This window comes from Acartia tonsa, chromosome 7 (genome assembly GCF_053477335.1).
Source record: "Acartia tonsa isolate MP-2025a chromosome 7, ASM5347733v1, whole genome shotgun sequence".
Taxonomy (NCBI): Eukaryota; Metazoa; Arthropoda; class Copepoda; order Calanoida; family Acartiidae; genus Acartia; species Acartia tonsa.
The window spans coordinates 45312989-45332825 of record NC_137266.1 but is presented as its reverse complement, the minus strand read 5'-3'; the positions used below and the strand labels follow the sequence as shown (position 1 = coordinate 45332825).

The following is a 19837-nucleotide window of genomic DNA, read 5'->3' as shown; positions in this document are numbered from 1 at the left end:
GCGATTATAGAAATGCTACGTTTCCTAAATCATACCTAATAAAATTGTTATAGAAATAATCATACAAAGTTAGATATCTGTTAAAAAATTATATAATGTTTAAATTAACGAAAAAGCTATCCGTTAAGGACGGACCGACCCTAATTATAGAAAAGCTTCGCTTTTAAAAATGTAAATGTCAATAGACGTGCAGAGTAAAATGAGACAAATTAACAAGGACATTCCTGATTCATGGTCGTGGATAATAATTTATGTTATAAGATGTTAAATCACATAAATAATAAACAATTTTCAAGATAATTTATGTACTAAAATATGGCTAAAGAGGCAGAAATTTTTGTTTTGGTTGTAAAAGTTTTAAAATCAAAATTTCTCCTATTTTACTTTTAAATGTTATGTTGTTTGAAGATCAACTTTATAATGTAGCTGCGCTGCCAACTTAACATAATTTCTTGTATTGGTATTCTCCTCCTTATTAATTACAATACTCCTCCCCCTCGTAAAGTTAAGGATCTGAACATAAATTTTATTTTTATTTGTCGTAAAAATGTGGAAAATACGCGATATCAGTGTCATGTGTTAGGATTGTGTAGAAGGGTGTCACACCCCTTAAAACTAATATTAGGAAGGCCTGTCTTCCACTTTTTTTTCAATCGCTAACGGTTGCACCAACTTTTGGTGAAGCACTGTGCACGCCACTGCTTTTTTTAGATATTTTCATAGAAAAGTCGATCCGTAGATTTAGAAAATCTTAGCTAAAACTTTAATTGAATTATAATTCGATTTGATTTTCATAAAATAATAATTTTTAAAAAGGTATAAGAAGAAAATTATCTTTAGCTTGTTTACGCTGTGAAATTATGGTAATATATATGTTTATTTGAAATTCATCTGCTTTTCCTAATTACATTAAATCCCCAACCCTAATTTTCATACAGGAAGTGTTTTATTGTCCAAAATTTTTCTGTCAAGGATAACCAACAAACAAGTTTTAAAAGTTAATAACATTAAATGTGAACACAAAATAACGCATAGGGTCCTGCAGGGTAAATGCCCTATTGAAAGTACCAGAAACATTTTTGGTCCATGTGAGGAAAAAATATCCCAAATTGTTTGTTTTTTTTTATCTTTTTTTAAACCTAATTAAAAAACACTCTACTAATAAAAACTAATTCTAAAGCACTATAATTAAAAGTGCTGAGTTTGCATGACTTTATTTTTTAACCTGATGGTATAAATTATTGAAAACTGCAGTCTGCATCTGTTTCTTGTAATTTTATCCTATCTCGGGGATACAGGGATAAGTAAATTAAAAATAAATTGTTTCCACTAAAATAATTTAAATCTTTACAAACAAAGTTTTCTTGTAATGTAAAGGTTGATTATGTCATCATTTAATGACCTATAATTGTTTATAGTACTCCAAGATACTATCACGTTTTTAAAAAAATATAAAAAAAATAAATATTTGCAAGAATTTAATTTTAAAAAAAATTTTAATTATTTTTAAAATATCTGTTTTTACCTTTAAAAATACATTTACTCTTAAAATGAGAAAAACGTTGTATTTAATACAATAAAATTTCTTTAAAATTATGATCGGTTTGCATAGCATATTATTAGAACTGTTATGAATAGATTATGATTAGACCTTTTCAGAAATACTACTATTCAGAAAATCTACACAAATGCAAAATCTACGCATGACCATATCCATCATTAGAGTAAAACACTAGAGGGGGAAAGGGTTAAATAACTGTATCTCCACATCGCAACCACCTTGTGCAACCCTTCTATTGGGTCATTGTAAATCAACCCATGGTGTCACTTATATTAACACAGCCAAGTAGCAGAAAATAATTTAGAAGCAGAAGAAAGAGTTCTTTGAAAAAGGGAGGGAGGTAGTTTTTTTATATATACATCTATACTATATAGATCTGTTTATCCATCATCAAGTAGTGGCTCCAGTGTATAACTTACATGGTTCGTCAGTCTGTTTGTCAAACTGCAAAGGACACACCTATTTAATTACGAACATAGGTTTCGTTATTTTCTGTTTTGCATTATGTCTTTATTCATTAGGTATTGTGTTTTGTGCTTCGCTACTTTTGTAAAAAGTTGAATAACAAAAATATTATAAAAGAAATTCTGTTTGTTTTCTAACAGCTGTATGACTATTTGAATAGATATCGAACAAGAGAATTTTCGGGTATAGTCCCTTTCGTAACATCGCACCTTATGGGGCGATTCTGCGTATTTTTTACAGTAGCTTTTCTTCTATTTCAAGCCCCTGCGGGGGGCTCTAACCCTGCAGGGCCAATTACCTAACCCTCTGGGTCAATCACCTAATCCAATATAACCTAACCTAACTTAAAATAACCTATAAAAAGCTATTTTAAAATACGACGAATCGCCCCTTATGACGCAATGTCACGAAAGGGACTATTCCCGAACTTTCTTATTTGTATGTACACAATTTATATTATACGCAAATGGATATAGGATATAAGTGGATATTTTGACAAAGGAAAGTTTGTAAATTTAGCTTGCTGATATGGACCTAATTTATTGGTCTGTTCGGACATCCATTAGGTTGGGAGAGGGCGGGTATAGGGGGGATCGATATTCTAGCCACCTGCGAGTATTACTTTATCAGAGTACATGAAAATCTTGTGCAACATCCAAGTAATTGTATATCGATTCATACACAGTATTATAGAAAGGTTTTAATAGAGGAATGGGGGAGGGGGTTATCTTTGCTCCACTAGTAAATTATTGGCTTGGACCTCCAAAATAAAATTTCCTGATTTTTTCAAAGACAAAAGTTAACGTACTTTTCCAAAATCCAAAATAGCCCAAGAAATCTTATGATTTAAAAGTGGTTTATCTACCTACATAAACTAGTATTATTTATATAATACATCTGTAACTGGTAAAAATTAGAATGAACTAAGAAATCATGTGGTTTAGCGGATATTTTGGTCAAGTCAACTTCCTTCTGCGTTATAGACCATGGTTTCTCAAAATTGTAAACAAAAAAGGTTCTACAAAAAAAGAAAAAAAACATGGTCAATTGAAAGGAATATAAAGTATTGAAGTTGGGTCATTATACATGAACTCGTTCCTTCATTTGCATTCTTAAACCTTTAGAGGTTGTTCATCCGGGGGGCAATTTTGTTTATCCTATTGTTTATTTTTCCTCCATTGTCTTGTCCCTTAAGATCCCTGCAAATTAATAATGCAGGATAGGAAGGGAAAGGGCAAGGGCAATTACACTAACCAAAGGTAGAATTTCATTCAATAATTAAGTAGAAGAGGATTTTAGTTTATTGTCCATTGTCCTATAGTTTTGTCATTGGTCTTAATAGGACTGTTAAAAGCTTCCCTGATATTTGTTCTAAAAGAGTCTTAAATATTGCGGGAAACAGCTTGTAAGAAAAAAGACATGACTTGTAACCTATCGGATTTTCAAATATTTCATAAACTGAAAATTTGTAGACCCTCTAATTTGTAGGTCCTCTTATTATTACCTAATTATGAAACCTGATTTAAATATATATGCCAATGTATTTATTATCTTTACGTCGTAAATAGATACAAACATGATTATAACAATGATAAAATAGTATTTTTACTTTCTAGTTCTATGTACTAGGGATGGCAATCCGTCAAAATTTTGGACCTGATTCGGATTCTTACAAGAATCCGTCAAAAAAATGTCGGATTCAAAAAGGGGGAGTTGACAGAAAAAAACCCAAGACGCTAATTTTAGATTAACAATTAAGAATCCAAACCCGCTTTAAAAAAACGGATTCCGGATTCGGATTCCAAAATTGACCAAAAATTGGACGGATCCCGGATTCGGATACAAATTGCCAACCCTACTATGGAATTTTTATTTAGGAGGCTTTGTACCTATGCTTTCTATGATGTTTTTAAATCATCTATTTTATAAAATCATCAAATCTTCTTACATGCCCAATATAACCCTTACAGATCGGGCCCCAATTTCCACCTTATAAGATCGGGCTCCTGTTACAGATAAATACGTAACAAATTTTTCTGGTGGTTCATGTGTATTTTTAGAGAAAATTACTTTTTCTAGTCATAGCTGTCAGACCGCTCCTTAGCCGCTTTTTAGCGGCTATCCGCCAAATATTAAAACAGCTGTAGAGCGACCAATTTTAAAGCTAGGATAACCAAATTTTAGGACGAACTTTTGTTTTTCATAACAAAAAAAAATTTCTTACCCTCGCCGAAAATAACGGAAACCGCCCCCCTACCCTCCGATCTGTAAGGGTTAAAAGACCTGAAAAGATAAAAAAAATACACAATTCACCAATCCCTATCCTTGGGTTAAAGATATATTCACAACAAATGACAATATGATGCAATGTTAAACATAATTAAAATAAACATTTTTGCGTAATGTAAGGAAAATTAAACATATTACGACATACATAGATAGAACAGGAATCATATTTTTAATTAAAATACATTATTTAAAATGTTATGGAATAAGTACTGTCAAAATGCCTCATTGTTATAAGAATCTAAAGCAGACGAGCATTTATAACATATGTGAAAAACAAAGTCTTTCTGTCTGTATGGTTCTACTTTACAGTGTTGTTTCTCATAATTCCTGGGAAGGTCTTTGACTATTTTGAGGGAATGTACCAGTACCACCGCTTTTTGAAAAGAATAACCCCTAGAAAGAAAACACCCTCCCACCACTTCCCTTTAAATTTTTGGACTAAAACTGGGGTTGTTACAAATAACACATAATCTACATTATTCTATTATGTAGGTTATGTTTTTCATCTGGTTTATACTGGTTTGGAGTACACATATTTGACTTAATATACTTTCTGGGAGACAGAGATAGGGCCATGAAAAAATAATTAAAATCTTACCGGAAATATCATAATTGGAACATTTGCCCTTGGTAGATTAAATATGTTGGAGGGGAAAGTCAGTGGTAACAAAAAAAATCTTATTTCTCCACATATTAAATTTCATTTTCACTATATTTTTTTGTGGAGAAGATGAATTTAACGTCCATTGGCCTATCCCTTTATTCATGATATTATTCATGCTCTAATGCAAATGTAAAGGAGAAAGCTAACTTTTGGATAACATAGAAGACAATTTTTTGATAAAATAACATAATATTTTCTTGTCTATAATATACCTAGGTAATTATCTTTTTTTATGATAACTGGATATATGCTCCTTTACTTCCTACCTACTGATTTTTGCTCAGACTAACCAGTGCAAAATGTTTAATAAATATCATTATTTAGATAAGATGTGTGACCAGATCAGTGACGCAATTCTTGACGCACATCTCAGACAGGATCCTGACGCAAAGGTTGCCTGCGAAACTGTCACCAAAACTGGCATGATTATGGTAAGCTTAATATTCCATAGACCTAGCCCTTAATTCCTAGGTGAGGCAAGCATATACAAACTGGGAGAAATTAAGTAAGAACAATGATTTTTTAGCTTTATTAGGTGTCCAAATATACTAGGTAAAAAATGTGTTTTATGGGATCTTTTCGTAGTCTATCCCTACTCACCTCATATCAAATGAATATACTTTCCTTAAAGATAAACAATAAAATGTACACAAACAGATTATAGAAAAAACAAAAAAAAACTAATAAGTAGTTCATAAATATTGATACAAAATTCTGCTTTTATAAGCCAAAAATATTAATATACATATGAAATGTACACTTTAAATCTTTAAATTGATAACATGTTTATTTATTTACTATAATTATGAAGATAAGGAATACTATTCAAATGATTTTACTTTCAGTTCATCAAAGTACATTTTGACTTTAAATTATGTAATTTTAAATTTTAAAGACCCAAATAAAACTTAAAAAGTACTATTACAATGATTTATTAAAGATTAACATCTACAAATTAGGTTATTTTTAACTAGAACTTAAACAATAAATTGTAATTGGATCTCAATATCAGAAGATAATTATAAGATTAGCTGGTTAAGTACATTTAGGATTGCAGTTAATAATCTAATCAATCAAAAATATCATTTAATGAACATTAGGTTTTAACCATTGTTATTTAATATTGTGTCAAATCTTAGAATTTAGCCTTTTCAATAGAATTTAAAAAGAAAACATGCGATTTCCCCCAAAGTGCTTGTATACCATTGAACCCCGAAACCCCATCTTATTTTTCAGATGAACGAAATAGAATGTTGGTATTTTCTTGCCGTGCCCTAACCCAGCGTTGCTACCCTGTACCCGACAAAACCTATTCTAACGTGCTCAATGCCCAGACTAAATAAACAAATAAACGAAAAACTAACCCTCTCCTTTTCACAATTTGTAAGGTAAGAGGGGAGGTTTTAGTGCCCAATTAAAGTACCCAAAGTTGATTATATCCTAATTTAAGGTTTGTGGTGAGATTACCAGCAAAGCCCATGTTGACTATCAGAAAACTGTCAGAGACACTGTTAAACACATTGGTTATGATGACTCTTCTAAAGGTATGTGTTAGCTCGTGACAATGTTATTGATTATTATCATAATTTTTGGTGCTTTCACATAAAGTGCCTGTTAGGAACTGATACCCCTCCCCTTATTTCTAAAAAAAATGGAAAAATGGGGTTGGTCCTATGATCAAGCCCTGCGGGGCACTCCTAAGCCTGCAAGGCTTTTCATCACCATTATAAGGGGAGGTATCAGTGCTTAAATGGTTACTTTGTGGTAAAGCGCCTAATTTATTAAACAAAATGTTATCTATTTTGATTACATAGAACGATACATATTGCACATAAGAGTCAATAATCTTTTAATGTTTAATAACAATCATTACAAAAATGAAACTTTTGTTTAAAATGTAAAGGGAAAATTCAATTTTAATTAAGATAATATCAACATCATGTAATGTACATACATAGATATTGTACCTATACCAATTTTGTATCCCAATCAGGTTTTGACCATAAGACCCTAAATTTGCTGGTTGCCCTGGAGCATCAGTCACCTGACATTGCTGGCGGTGTCCACATTAACCGGTCAGAGGATGACACCGGTGCTGGTGATCAGGTTGGTGTCCACTCTACAAGGGTGCTGCAGCATGATCAAGAGGGTGTTAATGACAGTATAGCTCATGATTTGATTATATGGTATAATAATGATCCTGTAGAGCATGAAGATTAAATTATTTCAGGCTAATTTTGTTGCTTCCAGTGGAATTGTTTTTGGTGGATTATTGGCCGAGTTTCTAAATCCTGACAGAATTAGAGTCTTTGCTGCTGCCTGTTCTTGGTTTTAGTTTGACAGTAAATTATGGCAGTTATTGGCAAGATTTCTTAGTGATCTTCTTCAATGCTTTGAGAAATGCTGGTTCATTAACTTAATATACAATATTGTAATGCATGATTGGGGAACTTAAAAAGTGTAAGACTAACAACAATCCTACTGAATTTGATTCAAATATATTTTATTTGTAGTTTTAACTTCATTTCTAGGATCTTTCAAATCTCAAGAGAGGTCATCCATAAAAAAATAACCAAGTTCCATGTTGGCAGATTAGATATAACACAAGCTGTCTAAGAGATATTTAGTTTACAAGAAAAACCTAACTACATATGTACCTTAACCTATTCTGTAGGATTTGACCATGCTACCCTTAACTTGATGGTAGCTATAGAGCAACAGAGTCCCGACATTGCTGGTGGAGTTCATGTGGATAAAAGTGAGGATGATGTTGGGGCCGGTGATCAGGTACTGGCAGTACAGTTCTGTACACTACACATGGGTCAGTGTGTGTACACTTTGGATAAATTGTGTACTGTTCACTTCATTGTGGTCTGGGTAGTTTTGTGGTAAAGAGGGTCATTTTTTGCGCATTATCCATAAAGTTGGGTGTTTGGTTTTAGTCAAATGCGCTTATGTTAAGTTAAACTGTTCTAGATTATGACCAAATTATTACATATGAAATGGTCATAACTAAGAACACTTTAACTTAATAAGAGCATTTGACTACAACCCAACTTAATGGAATTACGCGGGAAAAAAAAGCTCTTTGATTGCAGACAAATCATGAATTTCGATATTTGTCTGCAACTAAGTTTACCCCCTCTACCCTTTGTCCAGTGGTTTTGTATAATTGGATTAACTGTCCTGTGGTAATTCTAAAGATTTCTTTGTCTTTGAATCCTGTTGTACTGTTCTGGAGATTATTGTCCTTGTTGAAGTACTTCTAATTTGTTGGGCAATTTAATTCTTCCTTTTTTAGGTTTTTAGGTTAATTTCAAGATAAAATATAGACAGTATTAAATACAGTATTTCATTTTTTTTAATTTAATGATTAACAAAGGGATTAAATTACAGTATTTATTTAAATAAATTACTAACAAATAATTTATTTAGCATGATGAAAATCATATTTAATGGGGAACATTTAATAATTATCATTTATGTATTTCTAACAGAGTTATGAAAAAGAAAATCTTTGATTATCTATGTAATAATAAAAGTTGTATGGAGATGAAATGTGGATAAAATTTCAAGAATTTCAAGTTAATGTCTAATCAAAAATATATGCCTTTGTGCCATCTCAATCAAAGCTATTAAACGCCCCCCTCCCTTCTCTCCCTATGTAAATAAATCACAATTCATCTCCAATATTACTTGCAGGGAAAATATATTAATTTAGAAGCTTTTTCTGGTGCCTATTAGAAATGACGTCATACTGGCCTACCATTGTTCAATTAAAATGTATACTAGCCTACCATTAGTAATTTAGTTTTTGTATTGGCCTATCATTGTTCATTTGTATTATATGACGTCGTTTTTTACAGGTACTATATAAAAGCTTCATTGATATGCTAAAATATTGCATGTGCCATGTTGTGTTTAAGGATTCGACTACAAGACCCTGAATCTGATGGTCACACTCGAAGAACAGAGCCCCGATATTGCTAAAGGAATAAAACACACACACTCAACCATTAAACTGTCTTCATAGGACGGACGGACGGTTCATTGAACGCATTGAGACTAACGGACAGACCTATCAAATATGAGAATTGAAAGATTTTTTCTTTTTCAATGTAATTAAAATTAACTGGTGTATGTATCAATCAATCAACGTATTATAGCCTTTAAATACTTAAATTCGTTCAAAAGAAATAATTAAAGCTTTCCAGAAAATTATATACCTGTTTTTCAGCTGTTTTAGAGATATTAATGGTTAAAATGACAAACACTAAAGTAATAGTCCATAAGATCAGGAATAACAATCTAAGGCAATGTTCCATAAAGATGGATATAGCATATAAGTGGATATATTGACAGGGGAAAATTTGTTGTTAATTCATTTTACTTATATGGACATAATCTATTGGTAATTCCGTTCATTTAGTACGGGGCCGGGGGGAGGGAGTGGATGGGGGGTATCGTTATTTTAGTCAGCTGCAAGCATCACTTCATGAAAATCTGGTGCAACATCCCAGTAATAATATATCGAATATCATAAATGGTGAAGTGAACTGTGTGGCTTGAACCTGCAGGTGTACATCTTAAGGAGGAGAGAAGTGGTGATAATGTAGGTGCTGGCGACCAGGTTTGTACACCCAAATCAAATATTTCCCTCCAATATTTTAATATTTTTCTTGTAATCTTTGCTTTCAACCCTTTTAAGTAATTTTAATGACCACAAATATTTTTTGGTCTCGTATTCTTGACAGGAACTTAAATTTAAACCTTTTTTTTCAAATACTTTCTTTGTTTATTTTTTGTAGGATTTGCTCATATTGTCTTGCATATTATTAATTTAACTAACAAAGTATGATATCTATTTAATAGGCATTTCTATATTATTATTACTAATCTTAATATTTTATAAGTAGCATGTGTTGGGATTAATTTATTTTGGTTGTTTAAAGCTTGATTTTTTAAAATATCTTAATATATTTTATTTTGTCAAATATTTTAAGTATTTCTAAAACTTAAAAAAGTAAATTTATGATTTTTCAATATTTAACTATTTTTTTTTAAATTTTCATTATTCATTATTGGTTAACTTAGGTTAAGTATTCTTTAAAAAAAAGCCTTACAAGGAAGAAAAGGGAATTTATAATATTGTTTAGTCTTTTAAAACAAAACAATTCAGAAAGAAATTAGAAAATCTACTAAAATTTTTAAAATATTCTCATATTAGGTATTTTTTTCAGGGTCTTATGTTTGGTTATGCTACCGATGAGACTGAAGGAAATTATTTAAATTCAATTTTTAAAACAATTTTCTCTCAACTTTTCTACCTTTCGAAAAAAAATAACTAGTACTTTCAGTCATTTTCTAATGTTCTATAGGTAATTAAAAAACTTTAATACCAATTTGATAATTCAATTTTAAGTTACAACATTGACTCTTACACGTAAATATTAGTCAATATAAATAATATAAACAGTTTTAATAACTATTAACTTTGAATTTAAATATTCTAATGGTACAGAATGTATGCCCCTTACCGTTGTTCTTGCCCATCAGCTGAATAAGAAGCTTGCTGACCTCAGAAGAGACGGCACCCTTTGGTGGGCCAGGCCAGATTCAAAGACCCAGGTACCTTTATAATAAAGTAAAAGGATCTCTGTGTACCAAAGGATCTCGCTAACCACTGAACAGATATGGTTCTTCTTCATAGGGCAGTTGCTCATAGGTACTGGGAAGGTCTATAACTATTTTAAGGGAGGGTACCACCACCCTTTCAAGAGCCCCATAGCTATTAATATTTTTGATAGTCTTTAACCAAATCTTCGAATAGGTATGAGTACAACTTGTCTGAAGTTTTTACTATGCTTCACTATAACTTCGCATTTTTCTTTAACCTTTTATCTGAATAAAAACTAAAAACAGCCGTAAATAAAACAAAACAAAAACTGAAAAGAAAATGCGGGCTGAAACAAAGAAAACTTCTCTAGTGACCGTCTGACAGATGGATGACCAATTTTTATTCTAGGTTACCTGTGAATACCACTTTGAGAATGGAGCCGCCATCCCCACCAGAGTCCACACTGTTGTAGTTTCTGTTCAACACTCTGAGAAGGTAATTATAACTAATATTTAGAATGACAACATACATAAAAGCAAAGCTCTGAAATGGTTATACAAAACTAACATTAACACTTGTAGAGTGTCAGAACTGAATAAACAGAATATAAATGAATAATAAAAGTCGAAACAAAATTGCAAGTAAAATTGTTGAAAAACTGTACAGGATAATTGGGGGGGGGGGGGGAAATAAATTCTTTTTATAGAAAGATTTCTCTTCTGAGGGTGGATATAGCCCCTCCTTGGACATAAGATCTTCATTGTTAAGGAGAAACAGATCGGTCCTGCGGTTAAGCTTGAGCTATAGACAGACACACTTACATCCTGTAACAATAATATAAATATTATATCAAAATATTTTTTTTCAGGTTTCTTTGGAATGCTTGAGACAAGACATTATGGATAAGGTGGTCAACACAACAATCCCTAAGAAATACCTCGGTAAGTCAGGGATATAAAGGGATAAGACAATGGCCGATAAATTATTGTACATCCCCAATGATAATACACAAAATACCTCTCCTGTAGATTACAATCAGTGGTTGAAACGTTTAGACACTTAACTTAATGATCCAACCAATCACAATTCACGAAAGTCCCCAAAGTTGTTAAGCCAACAAATGAGAAAACGCTATTATAAGACATTGGGGACTAGTGTAATAAACAGCCCAAAGTCCCCTCCCTCCCTGTCGGTAAGGACATGTTAAAACTAATAATGGATTTATTATTACTTGGATCTTACACCAGATTATCATATACTCTAATAAAGTGAACTTGTTGCTGGCTAAAATAACGGGTGTCTCCTTCCACCCCCTTTAACCCATCCCCTTTCCTCCTACTTTATTTACGAACCGACCAATAAACGGGTTCCATGTTAGCAACCTAAATTGACGGCAATTTTTCCCCTGTCATAATATCCACATATATTCTATATCCATTAATCTAGTTTTATATTGACATCATGTAACTTTCAATGAGAATGATAGAAGAAAGGTTTAATTTTAAATTTAAAAGTTCTACTTTTAAAAATATCCTTGAAATGCTTATTTTTTCCCCTGATTTTTATGTCTTTTAGATGCTGATACCGTTTACCACATTAACCCCTGCGGCAATTTTGTTATTGGTGGTCCCATGGGCGATGCCGGTCTTACTGGCAGAAAGGTAGATGGATAGATAGATAGATAAAATAAACAGAAAGATAGATAGACAGAGGATAAAGTTGTTATTGGTCGTTTCACATGTATTACAGATCTTAAACAGATAGATAGATAGACAATGACATAGAAGACAGACATAGAAAGAAGATAAAGTTGTTATAAGTTGTTTCACATATGATACAGGTCTTACTGGCAGAAAAGTAGATAGATAGGTACATAAATATATAGATTATAAGATTGATATTGGTCCCATGTACGATATTGGTCAATCATACTGAAAGAAAGGCACAGACAACTGTTATTTGATAATCAGATAGAAAAGTGAAAGACATGCAGGAATATAAAGACTTTAATAAAAAAGCAAAAAAATATTTTCGTGTATATCATTAAAAAAAACCTTAAACATAAAGTTTTAGGTAATTCATAATACTTTTAGATCATTGTTGACACCTATGGCGGTTGGGGCGCTCACGGTGGTGGCGCTTTCTCTGGCAAGGATTACACAAAGGTAAAGAACCATCTTGCGGATTTATTTGGAACTATTAACAAGTCATTGTTGAGCTTGCAGATTTTTAGGTTTATTATTTTTATTTAAAAACACTGCTGAGACTTTTCATATACCAATCAAACTAAATTTTGAAAAACGTCTTGACAAAGTTTCATATAATTTAAAAAGAATAAAATTGCGGATTTTTAGGACTAAAAAATGAATGTTATTTATTTCAGGTTGACCGTTCTGCTGCCTATGCTGCCAGATGGGTGGCCAAGAGCTTGGTCAAGGCCGGCCTCTGCCGTCGTTGCCTGGTTCAGGTAAGCATCAGGGATACAGGGATAGGGTAATGGTATAGAATATTAATAATAGTTCAATAGGCTAGTTAGTTACAGAATTTATACAAATTAATAATAATTTCGCGTTGATATAAGCATCTCAGAAAATAAGAGAGAATAAAAATTTTGGGAAACATTTACTTAGTTGTCGATAAAGACTGTGACTGTTCAAAACAGTGATGTGCAGAAGAAGGGACTAAAAAAACACCCCCTAAAATTAGATACTAAGCTGAACTCCCTTCTCCTTTTTTTCAATCCCTCAAGGCTAGATACCACCTCTACCCCTGTTGAATCTCTGTGAACTCGCCAGTGATTCAGAATGTTTTCTTTCCATAATGAAATATTTTTATTCATCATTTTAAATATATTTTTTAGTCAAGGTACCTATACATTATTTTATTTTTTTTTCTGTAATTGTGTTTGTTTAGGTTTCCTATGCTATTGGTCTGCCCGAGCCCCTGTCTGTCACTGTCATGGACTATGGAAGCGGTACCAAGTCTCAGAAGGTAATAGATAGATAGCTACATATTAGGATAGAAAAGGGGGGGGGGGGATTTCTCTCAATTATCTCTAAAACTAAGGGAGTAGCGCCCAAAATAAAATTACTGGTATGTCGTGTCACCTCATTTGACCCCCCCCCCCCCCCCCTTTATTTTGGTTGTTGTTATTGACCGTCGAAAATGTAATAAGTCTAAGAAGGTAGCGAAATAGATAGACAGTAGGACAAAAAGGGGATTTATTATATGGACAGATAGCTAGATATTGATAATAAGATAGTTAGGTGCTTTCATGGGCTTTGGAAGCGGTACCAAATACCAGAAGTGAAATAGACAAATAGTAAGATAGCAAATAGAACATGGAATTAGTAGAAATAAAAAAAGGCATGTAGTTTTTACTTCTTCCACCAATTGAATAAAAACGTACTGCTTTCTCGTCATTGGCTCTTGGGACTTTCATAACAGTAGTCTACAAAAAGTTTTTCCATTTGTGTGTGTGTGTGTGTGCCCGATACACATTGGGGCGTTAAAGGGATGTCTCTTTGGTATATTTTATTCAAAAAGGCATCAGTTTTCCTGAAAACTAATCTTTTTTAATCAAAAGTTTTATTTTAGGAGCTGACTGAAATTGTCAAGAACAACTTTGACCTGAGACCCGGCAGAATTGTCAAGTAAGATTAATTTTAATACCTATCGAAAAGTATTTGTATTAGTTCAGGATATGTCATAGGATGAAAATTTTATTGCCAGCCCATAATACCTCTTCTTTTCATATGTATTTGATTAGTAGAATAGATATAAAATTTTGCTCTTGATCAGGGACAAAGTGAAATTTCCCCTCAACCCCATTCCCCTTTTCCTCCACTTCTTAACCACCCCTCTTCAGGTTTATGAAAAAACAAAATATACTTCCACAGTTCTTTAAAAGGTTTCGTGATTTTTTCTAGAATTGATTGTTAGACTGGCTACCCCTGCTCTTGATATAAATTATTGTCTCTACCTGTGAACACATAGAAATTGAAATTTAAAAGATTAGAATATTATAAGTTGCTTTAATATTGATTATAATTTTTATGTAATTTTAGGGACCTTAAGCTGAAGAACCCCATCTTCCAGCAGACTGCCAGCTACGGTCACTTCGGTAGAGACATCTTCACCTGGGAACAGCCTAAGACCCTCAAGCTCTAAGGTATTAGATAGATAGATAGCTAGTTAATTTTGGGAAGATATTTTCTTTATAGCTGGGTAGGTAGACAGATAGGTAGATGATAATTTTAAAAAATATCATGTTACAAAGCTAGATAGCCATTGTGTTATTTAGTAGAAACTAGAAATCGTTACCTGGAAACAGCTTAAGACCCTTAAGAACTAAGACTAGGCATTAGATAGGTAGTTTAGAGGTAAACAGGTATGTGGATTTGAATGTAGTTAACACATAGATAGCAGTGATCATGTTTGCATATAGACAGAAAGACATTCGACTGACAGATTGCATACATCTGATTGCATTAATAAAAGAATAATAGACAAAAATAGACTTGCCAAAAAGACAGAAATATATACCTAGAAAAAGAAACAGATAAGATATCTTGAATAATATATTTTTCTTATTATAGGAGAATCAAGAAAACTTCAGAACTTTGAAAGCTGATTCAACAGACTTTAAACCCATCAGAAAACCAGCTTGTCTTAGTTCAAGTTATCAAAAAGACAATTTTTAAAATTTCTTATAAAAATGCTTGATATTCAATCAAAAGCACCTTAAAATTATATTCTTTGTAGCAAAGTAGAAAAATTTATTTTTAAATTTTCCCTTTCTATCTATTGTCAACTTTTTCTTGTTGATAAAATCTAAAAAAAAAAAACTTTTTTTGTACATAAAAAAAATTGTACTACTCTTATTCAGTGTACACTTTGTCCTATTGTATGTACTTATGTACTAACTGTACATTAACATGTCCAGCTGTTGTACTGTACTGTATCAAACAGTACAAACTAATCACACTATGCAAACCTTCTCTGAATGACCACAGTCTGGCTTGGCCGATGCTTACTTATCTCGAAACGACGACATTCCATTTGCCCAAGTGTTTTGATTGATTGATCGTCAGTTTGTTTTCCCGCCTTTTTTTGTTTCTAGTATTTGATGCTGAAAATTGATAAAAAAAATTATGATTTTTTTTTCTCAATTTGAGTATCTATAATGAACCATGATGTATTAATACAATTATTAATTTTATTTTGTATTGATCAATTAGTTGATGCTGGCAAAATTACATGGAATGCTCCTTGTTTCTGCCAAGTCCTGGGACTGCACGCGCAGATAATTCATTTTCCCGCCATTAATTTTTATTTTTTTATACGTATGCAACTTATGTTTATTGTAAGTATTATCAACTTATTTTAGAAAATAAACTTTTTTTTATACAATTTCAATCTAAAATAAGATGAAAATGCTTAATTTTTGTAATGTTTATGTCACATAATTTCCCTCCCATAAAAAAGCCACGTGCTAAAATGTCTGCGCCTGTGTTGTGATAAATGTGATTTTAAAAGGAAAAGAGCGATTATTTTTGTCACTCCGGTCACTCCGATCTAGGACAGAAGGGAGTTTTCAGAGGGGCTATTTTTCCCCCCCAAGAAACAGAAAAAAAGGGACAAAACTTCCCTCTTATTCCAAGGGGGACAAACTTTCCCCCCTCTGCTCCTTTCTTTTGCATACCTGTGAAAACTTTTTCTATACTTTATTGTTTGTATACTACTATTATTATGATTCTTGTGTTTTGATATTGTAAACATATTGAACAATTGTCTTGTACCCAGTCTTAAATGTTTCAATCAACAAAAGTTAAAATTAAAATTTTGTAGTATTTATTTTTATCGGTAGCGTAGTTACTCTAGAATTAGCTCTGATCGTAATTTGTTCTGTTTTGGCTGGTCTAAATAACGTCAGATACCATACCTACCCTATTAGCTACAAATTACTGAAAATTACCCAAGGAGGGAGGAGACATTGAACTGAAAATTTAAATGGTACCAAATGTCCTATATTCTTATTCGTCGGCTTAACATCTTTGGATTCTTTTTATTGTTTTAAGATTTGTTAAAAACCAATAATGTCCAAACTTCTCAACCAATTATCTAGATCTAAGGACGGGTGATTTTGGTAATCATCATTTGGGGTGTGTATAAATTAATCGTACATTGTACGTTGACTTATCCCTCAAGATCCCTGATTTAACCTTACATTATCAGATAAATTATTAGTACTTTGATTAGATGAACCAGTGTTTCGGAGCCGGGAGCAGCAACATTTTTGGTGGAGCCAGAGCCGTATTTTTCGTTAAAAACAACTCCGGCTCCAGATTAGCTAAAAATGATTTTTTAAAGTAATATTATAATTTGGCAACGGTCTATTTTTATATAATAAACTGAAAAACTATTGTTAATTAACAAATAGACACACATCCTTCTACTTTTATATGGCTTTAATCAAATAAAAGCAAAATATTTCATATTATTTATTCTATTTTATGAAATTCAATAATGAACAAAAAATGATATATTAATTTTAAGGTAGGAGCCGGAGCCGTATTTCCAAATACGGCTCCGCGGTGCCGGAGCCGCATCAAAATTATACGGCTCCGAAACCCTGAGATGAACAATGACTTACAGAAAAGATTTTGCAATAATAGATATATAATTACTTGGATGTTGCACCAGATTTTCACGTACTCTGATAAATTAAGACTCTCAGCTGGCTAAAACAACGATACCCACCATACATCTCCTTTATCCCCTCCCCTCCTACTGGATAAATGAACTTACCAATAAATGGAGTCCATATTAGCAAGTCAATGTCAATGTATTCTACTTATATCCTATACCTACCCATTATTACAATCCGAATTTGAGGAAAATTAAATCTTTAAGCAAAACACTGGCGTGACTGACAAAAGAAAATTTTTAGAAATATGCTACTTTTATTGAATTTTGATTGGTTGAATGTTTAAACGTTTGAACAACAAATTGTAAATTAAAGAAAGAGTTATTTTGTGTATCATCTTTGAGGAATAACATACATCACATGATCCCTTTATCGGCTATTGTGATGGTGTATTAGATCCCTGCGATTAAACCTGTCATAAATGACAGTTTGAACTCAACAAAGCGTTCGATATTGAACAATTTAATGGTTCTCAAACAAGATGTGTTTGTTTCGAATCCAAAGGATATGACAATGGCCGTTAAATTGATGTACATCCCTAATGATGATAAACAAAAATTAGCCCTTATGTAAACTGTCTAATGTCTCCTCCCTTCCTGTATTTAATTAGGTAGATTACACCCAACAAACACTAAGTAACATTAACCTTAAAAAAGAACTTTTGCGTAATAAAGGCCGTTAACACGTATAGACGGCCAATGGTGCTCCCCCCCCCCCCAAAAAAAAAAAAAAATGCTAGGACGTCAGAAGTATCCTTTACTAAAAAACTTTTGCCTATAATTTCATAAATTTTTAGTGTTATGTTCGACGATTTTGCTGCTGTAATGTGTGGTATATTCACACAGCTGTATATAACCAACAACTGAATCAACGCATCGTATCATAGACAGCTTTCTGCGGAAATTAAAATTATATAATAAGAACCAGTTTTGTTAACCCAAAGGTGCCTAAGGCCTAATCTAACAAAACTGGTAAGGAAAATTTACTACAGCTTTATTGAGATATGCATTTTTTTACAATTCTTGTTTTTTAATACTTTGCTATTGTCGTATTAAACGAAATTAAACATTTTCGATTAAAAATAAATCAAATCTTATTCCATAGGATAGTAAGTATAGAATTAGCTACCTGTATAACCATCTATATTAATCCTTGCAAAAATCTGGCAAATTTGCTTGGCTACAGAAATTGCAGAAATAGTTTTGGCAAAAGTTGAATCATGCGATTTTGTTTTGTTTATAAGAATTTCCAAGAAAACAAACGTCAAAAATTTCTCATAACTTTACCCAGGGAGGGAGAGGATAATGGTGGTTGGTGTTGACCTCCTTTCAACAATATAATTCCTGTTACCAAAGACAAAATTTTACGCACAAGACTCATGGGGGAGATCTTTTATTGTCCATCCTAAATTCCTAATTTTAAACAGCGTTCATGAACTCCGGACAAAAAATAGAATTTACATAGAATGATTTTTAAAGCTTTTTTTATTATTTAGCGTAACTGGAATGTTAAAGCTCTAACATATGCTTTTTATGATAGTTTTCGATATTATATTTTGAATGCTGATTCCTTTATAAATAAAGTATAACTAATGAATCATTGAAGTTCATTCTTCCGTAGAAAAATCCTGATAAACAATTTTTTTTACAATACTATAGTGGCTACGCCTCTAGAGGCAACAAGAGGGGGAGGGTATACGGGGGATATTTAGCTCTAGTAACTTTTAATTTTCAATTTTAGTCTCAAAATCAAACCTTTTCAGGAGCTATAAGAAGCTTCAATGTAAAGAATATCCTTATATAGACTAGCAGTTAGCGAGATTCTTTAGTACAGACTGACAGACAAACATCCTGTTACTTTTATACAGGGATTACACTCAAAATTTATGTTAACAAAAGGCTTTAAAGTTTAACAGTCCTATCAAATTTGAATGCCTTCGATAATATTGATGCTATTATGGCAACAATTTTAGTTGTGTTTATTTAATAACAAAGAAAAGTTTAATATGGTCTAAAATGGTTTATCATACTTGGTCTAGTGTGGAAATTAAAAGAGTCTGTTGCTAGAGAGAGGGGGGGAGGAGAGAGAGAGAGAGTGGGGGAGGGAGTGTGTGTGAGAGAGAGAGAGAGAGGCTGTTAGAGAGTACAAATTGAAGGTTACGCGTCCTCATGAAAAATACGTTATCATGAGGCCGTTAGAAAAACTACTATTTCTTAAATTTTTCTTATATTCTTCATTAAAATAGTATTTCCTATAAAAATTCGTTTATTAAGATACAAATCATGATATTTTTTTAAAAATATTTATAAAATTCTGTCAATGCCCTTTTAATGAAATTCATACCATTTATCTTTCTCTCTCTTACTCTCTCTCTTTCTCTCCATGAGTAACCTCCTCATGACTCTACCCCCCCCCCCCCCACCTCCCAACCTCTTACTACAGCCTCTCACCTTTCACCAGTCATGAGGCTGTTACAAGGCCCAATGGCATATCAGGGTCGCCAAATTTTAAAGACATTTTCCCGCATTTATA

General features: G+C 32.4%; 1 protein-coding gene across 3 annotated transcripts in view; it reads left to right on the top strand.

The window, feature by feature from the left end:
- Positions 1–16438, top strand: part of Sam-S (S-adenosylmethionine Synthetase) — a 30226-nt gene extending 13788 nt beyond the window's left edge. For 2 of the 3 annotated variants that reach the window (XM_080166409.1, XM_080166407.1), the window contains exons 4-17: positions 5304–5410; positions 6430–6523; positions 6973–7085; positions 10220–10256; positions 10501–10607; positions 11005–11091; positions 11465–11537; positions 12172–12257; positions 12690–12761; positions 12980–13063; positions 13510–13587; positions 14194–14249; positions 14664–14767; positions 15195–16438. In XM_080166409.1, coding sequence (XP_080022535.1) covers positions 5304–5410; positions 6430–6523; positions 6973–7085; positions 10220–10256; positions 10501–10607; positions 11005–11091; positions 11465–11537; positions 12172–12257; positions 12690–12761; positions 12980–13063; positions 13510–13587; positions 14194–14249; positions 14664–14766 — 1097 coding nt within the window. In that variant the 3' untranslated portion in view covers position 14767; positions 15195–16438. Of the gene's footprint in view, positions 1–5303; positions 5411–6429; positions 6524–6972; positions 7086–7653; positions 7767–10219; positions 10257–10500; positions 10608–11004; positions 11092–11464; positions 11538–12171; positions 12258–12689; positions 12762–12979; positions 13064–13509; positions 13588–14193; positions 14250–14663; positions 14768–15194 lie in introns of all 3 variants that reach the window. The other variant, XM_080166410.1, reaches the window with a different exon arrangement.
- Positions 16439–19837: the final 3399 nt, after the last annotated feature.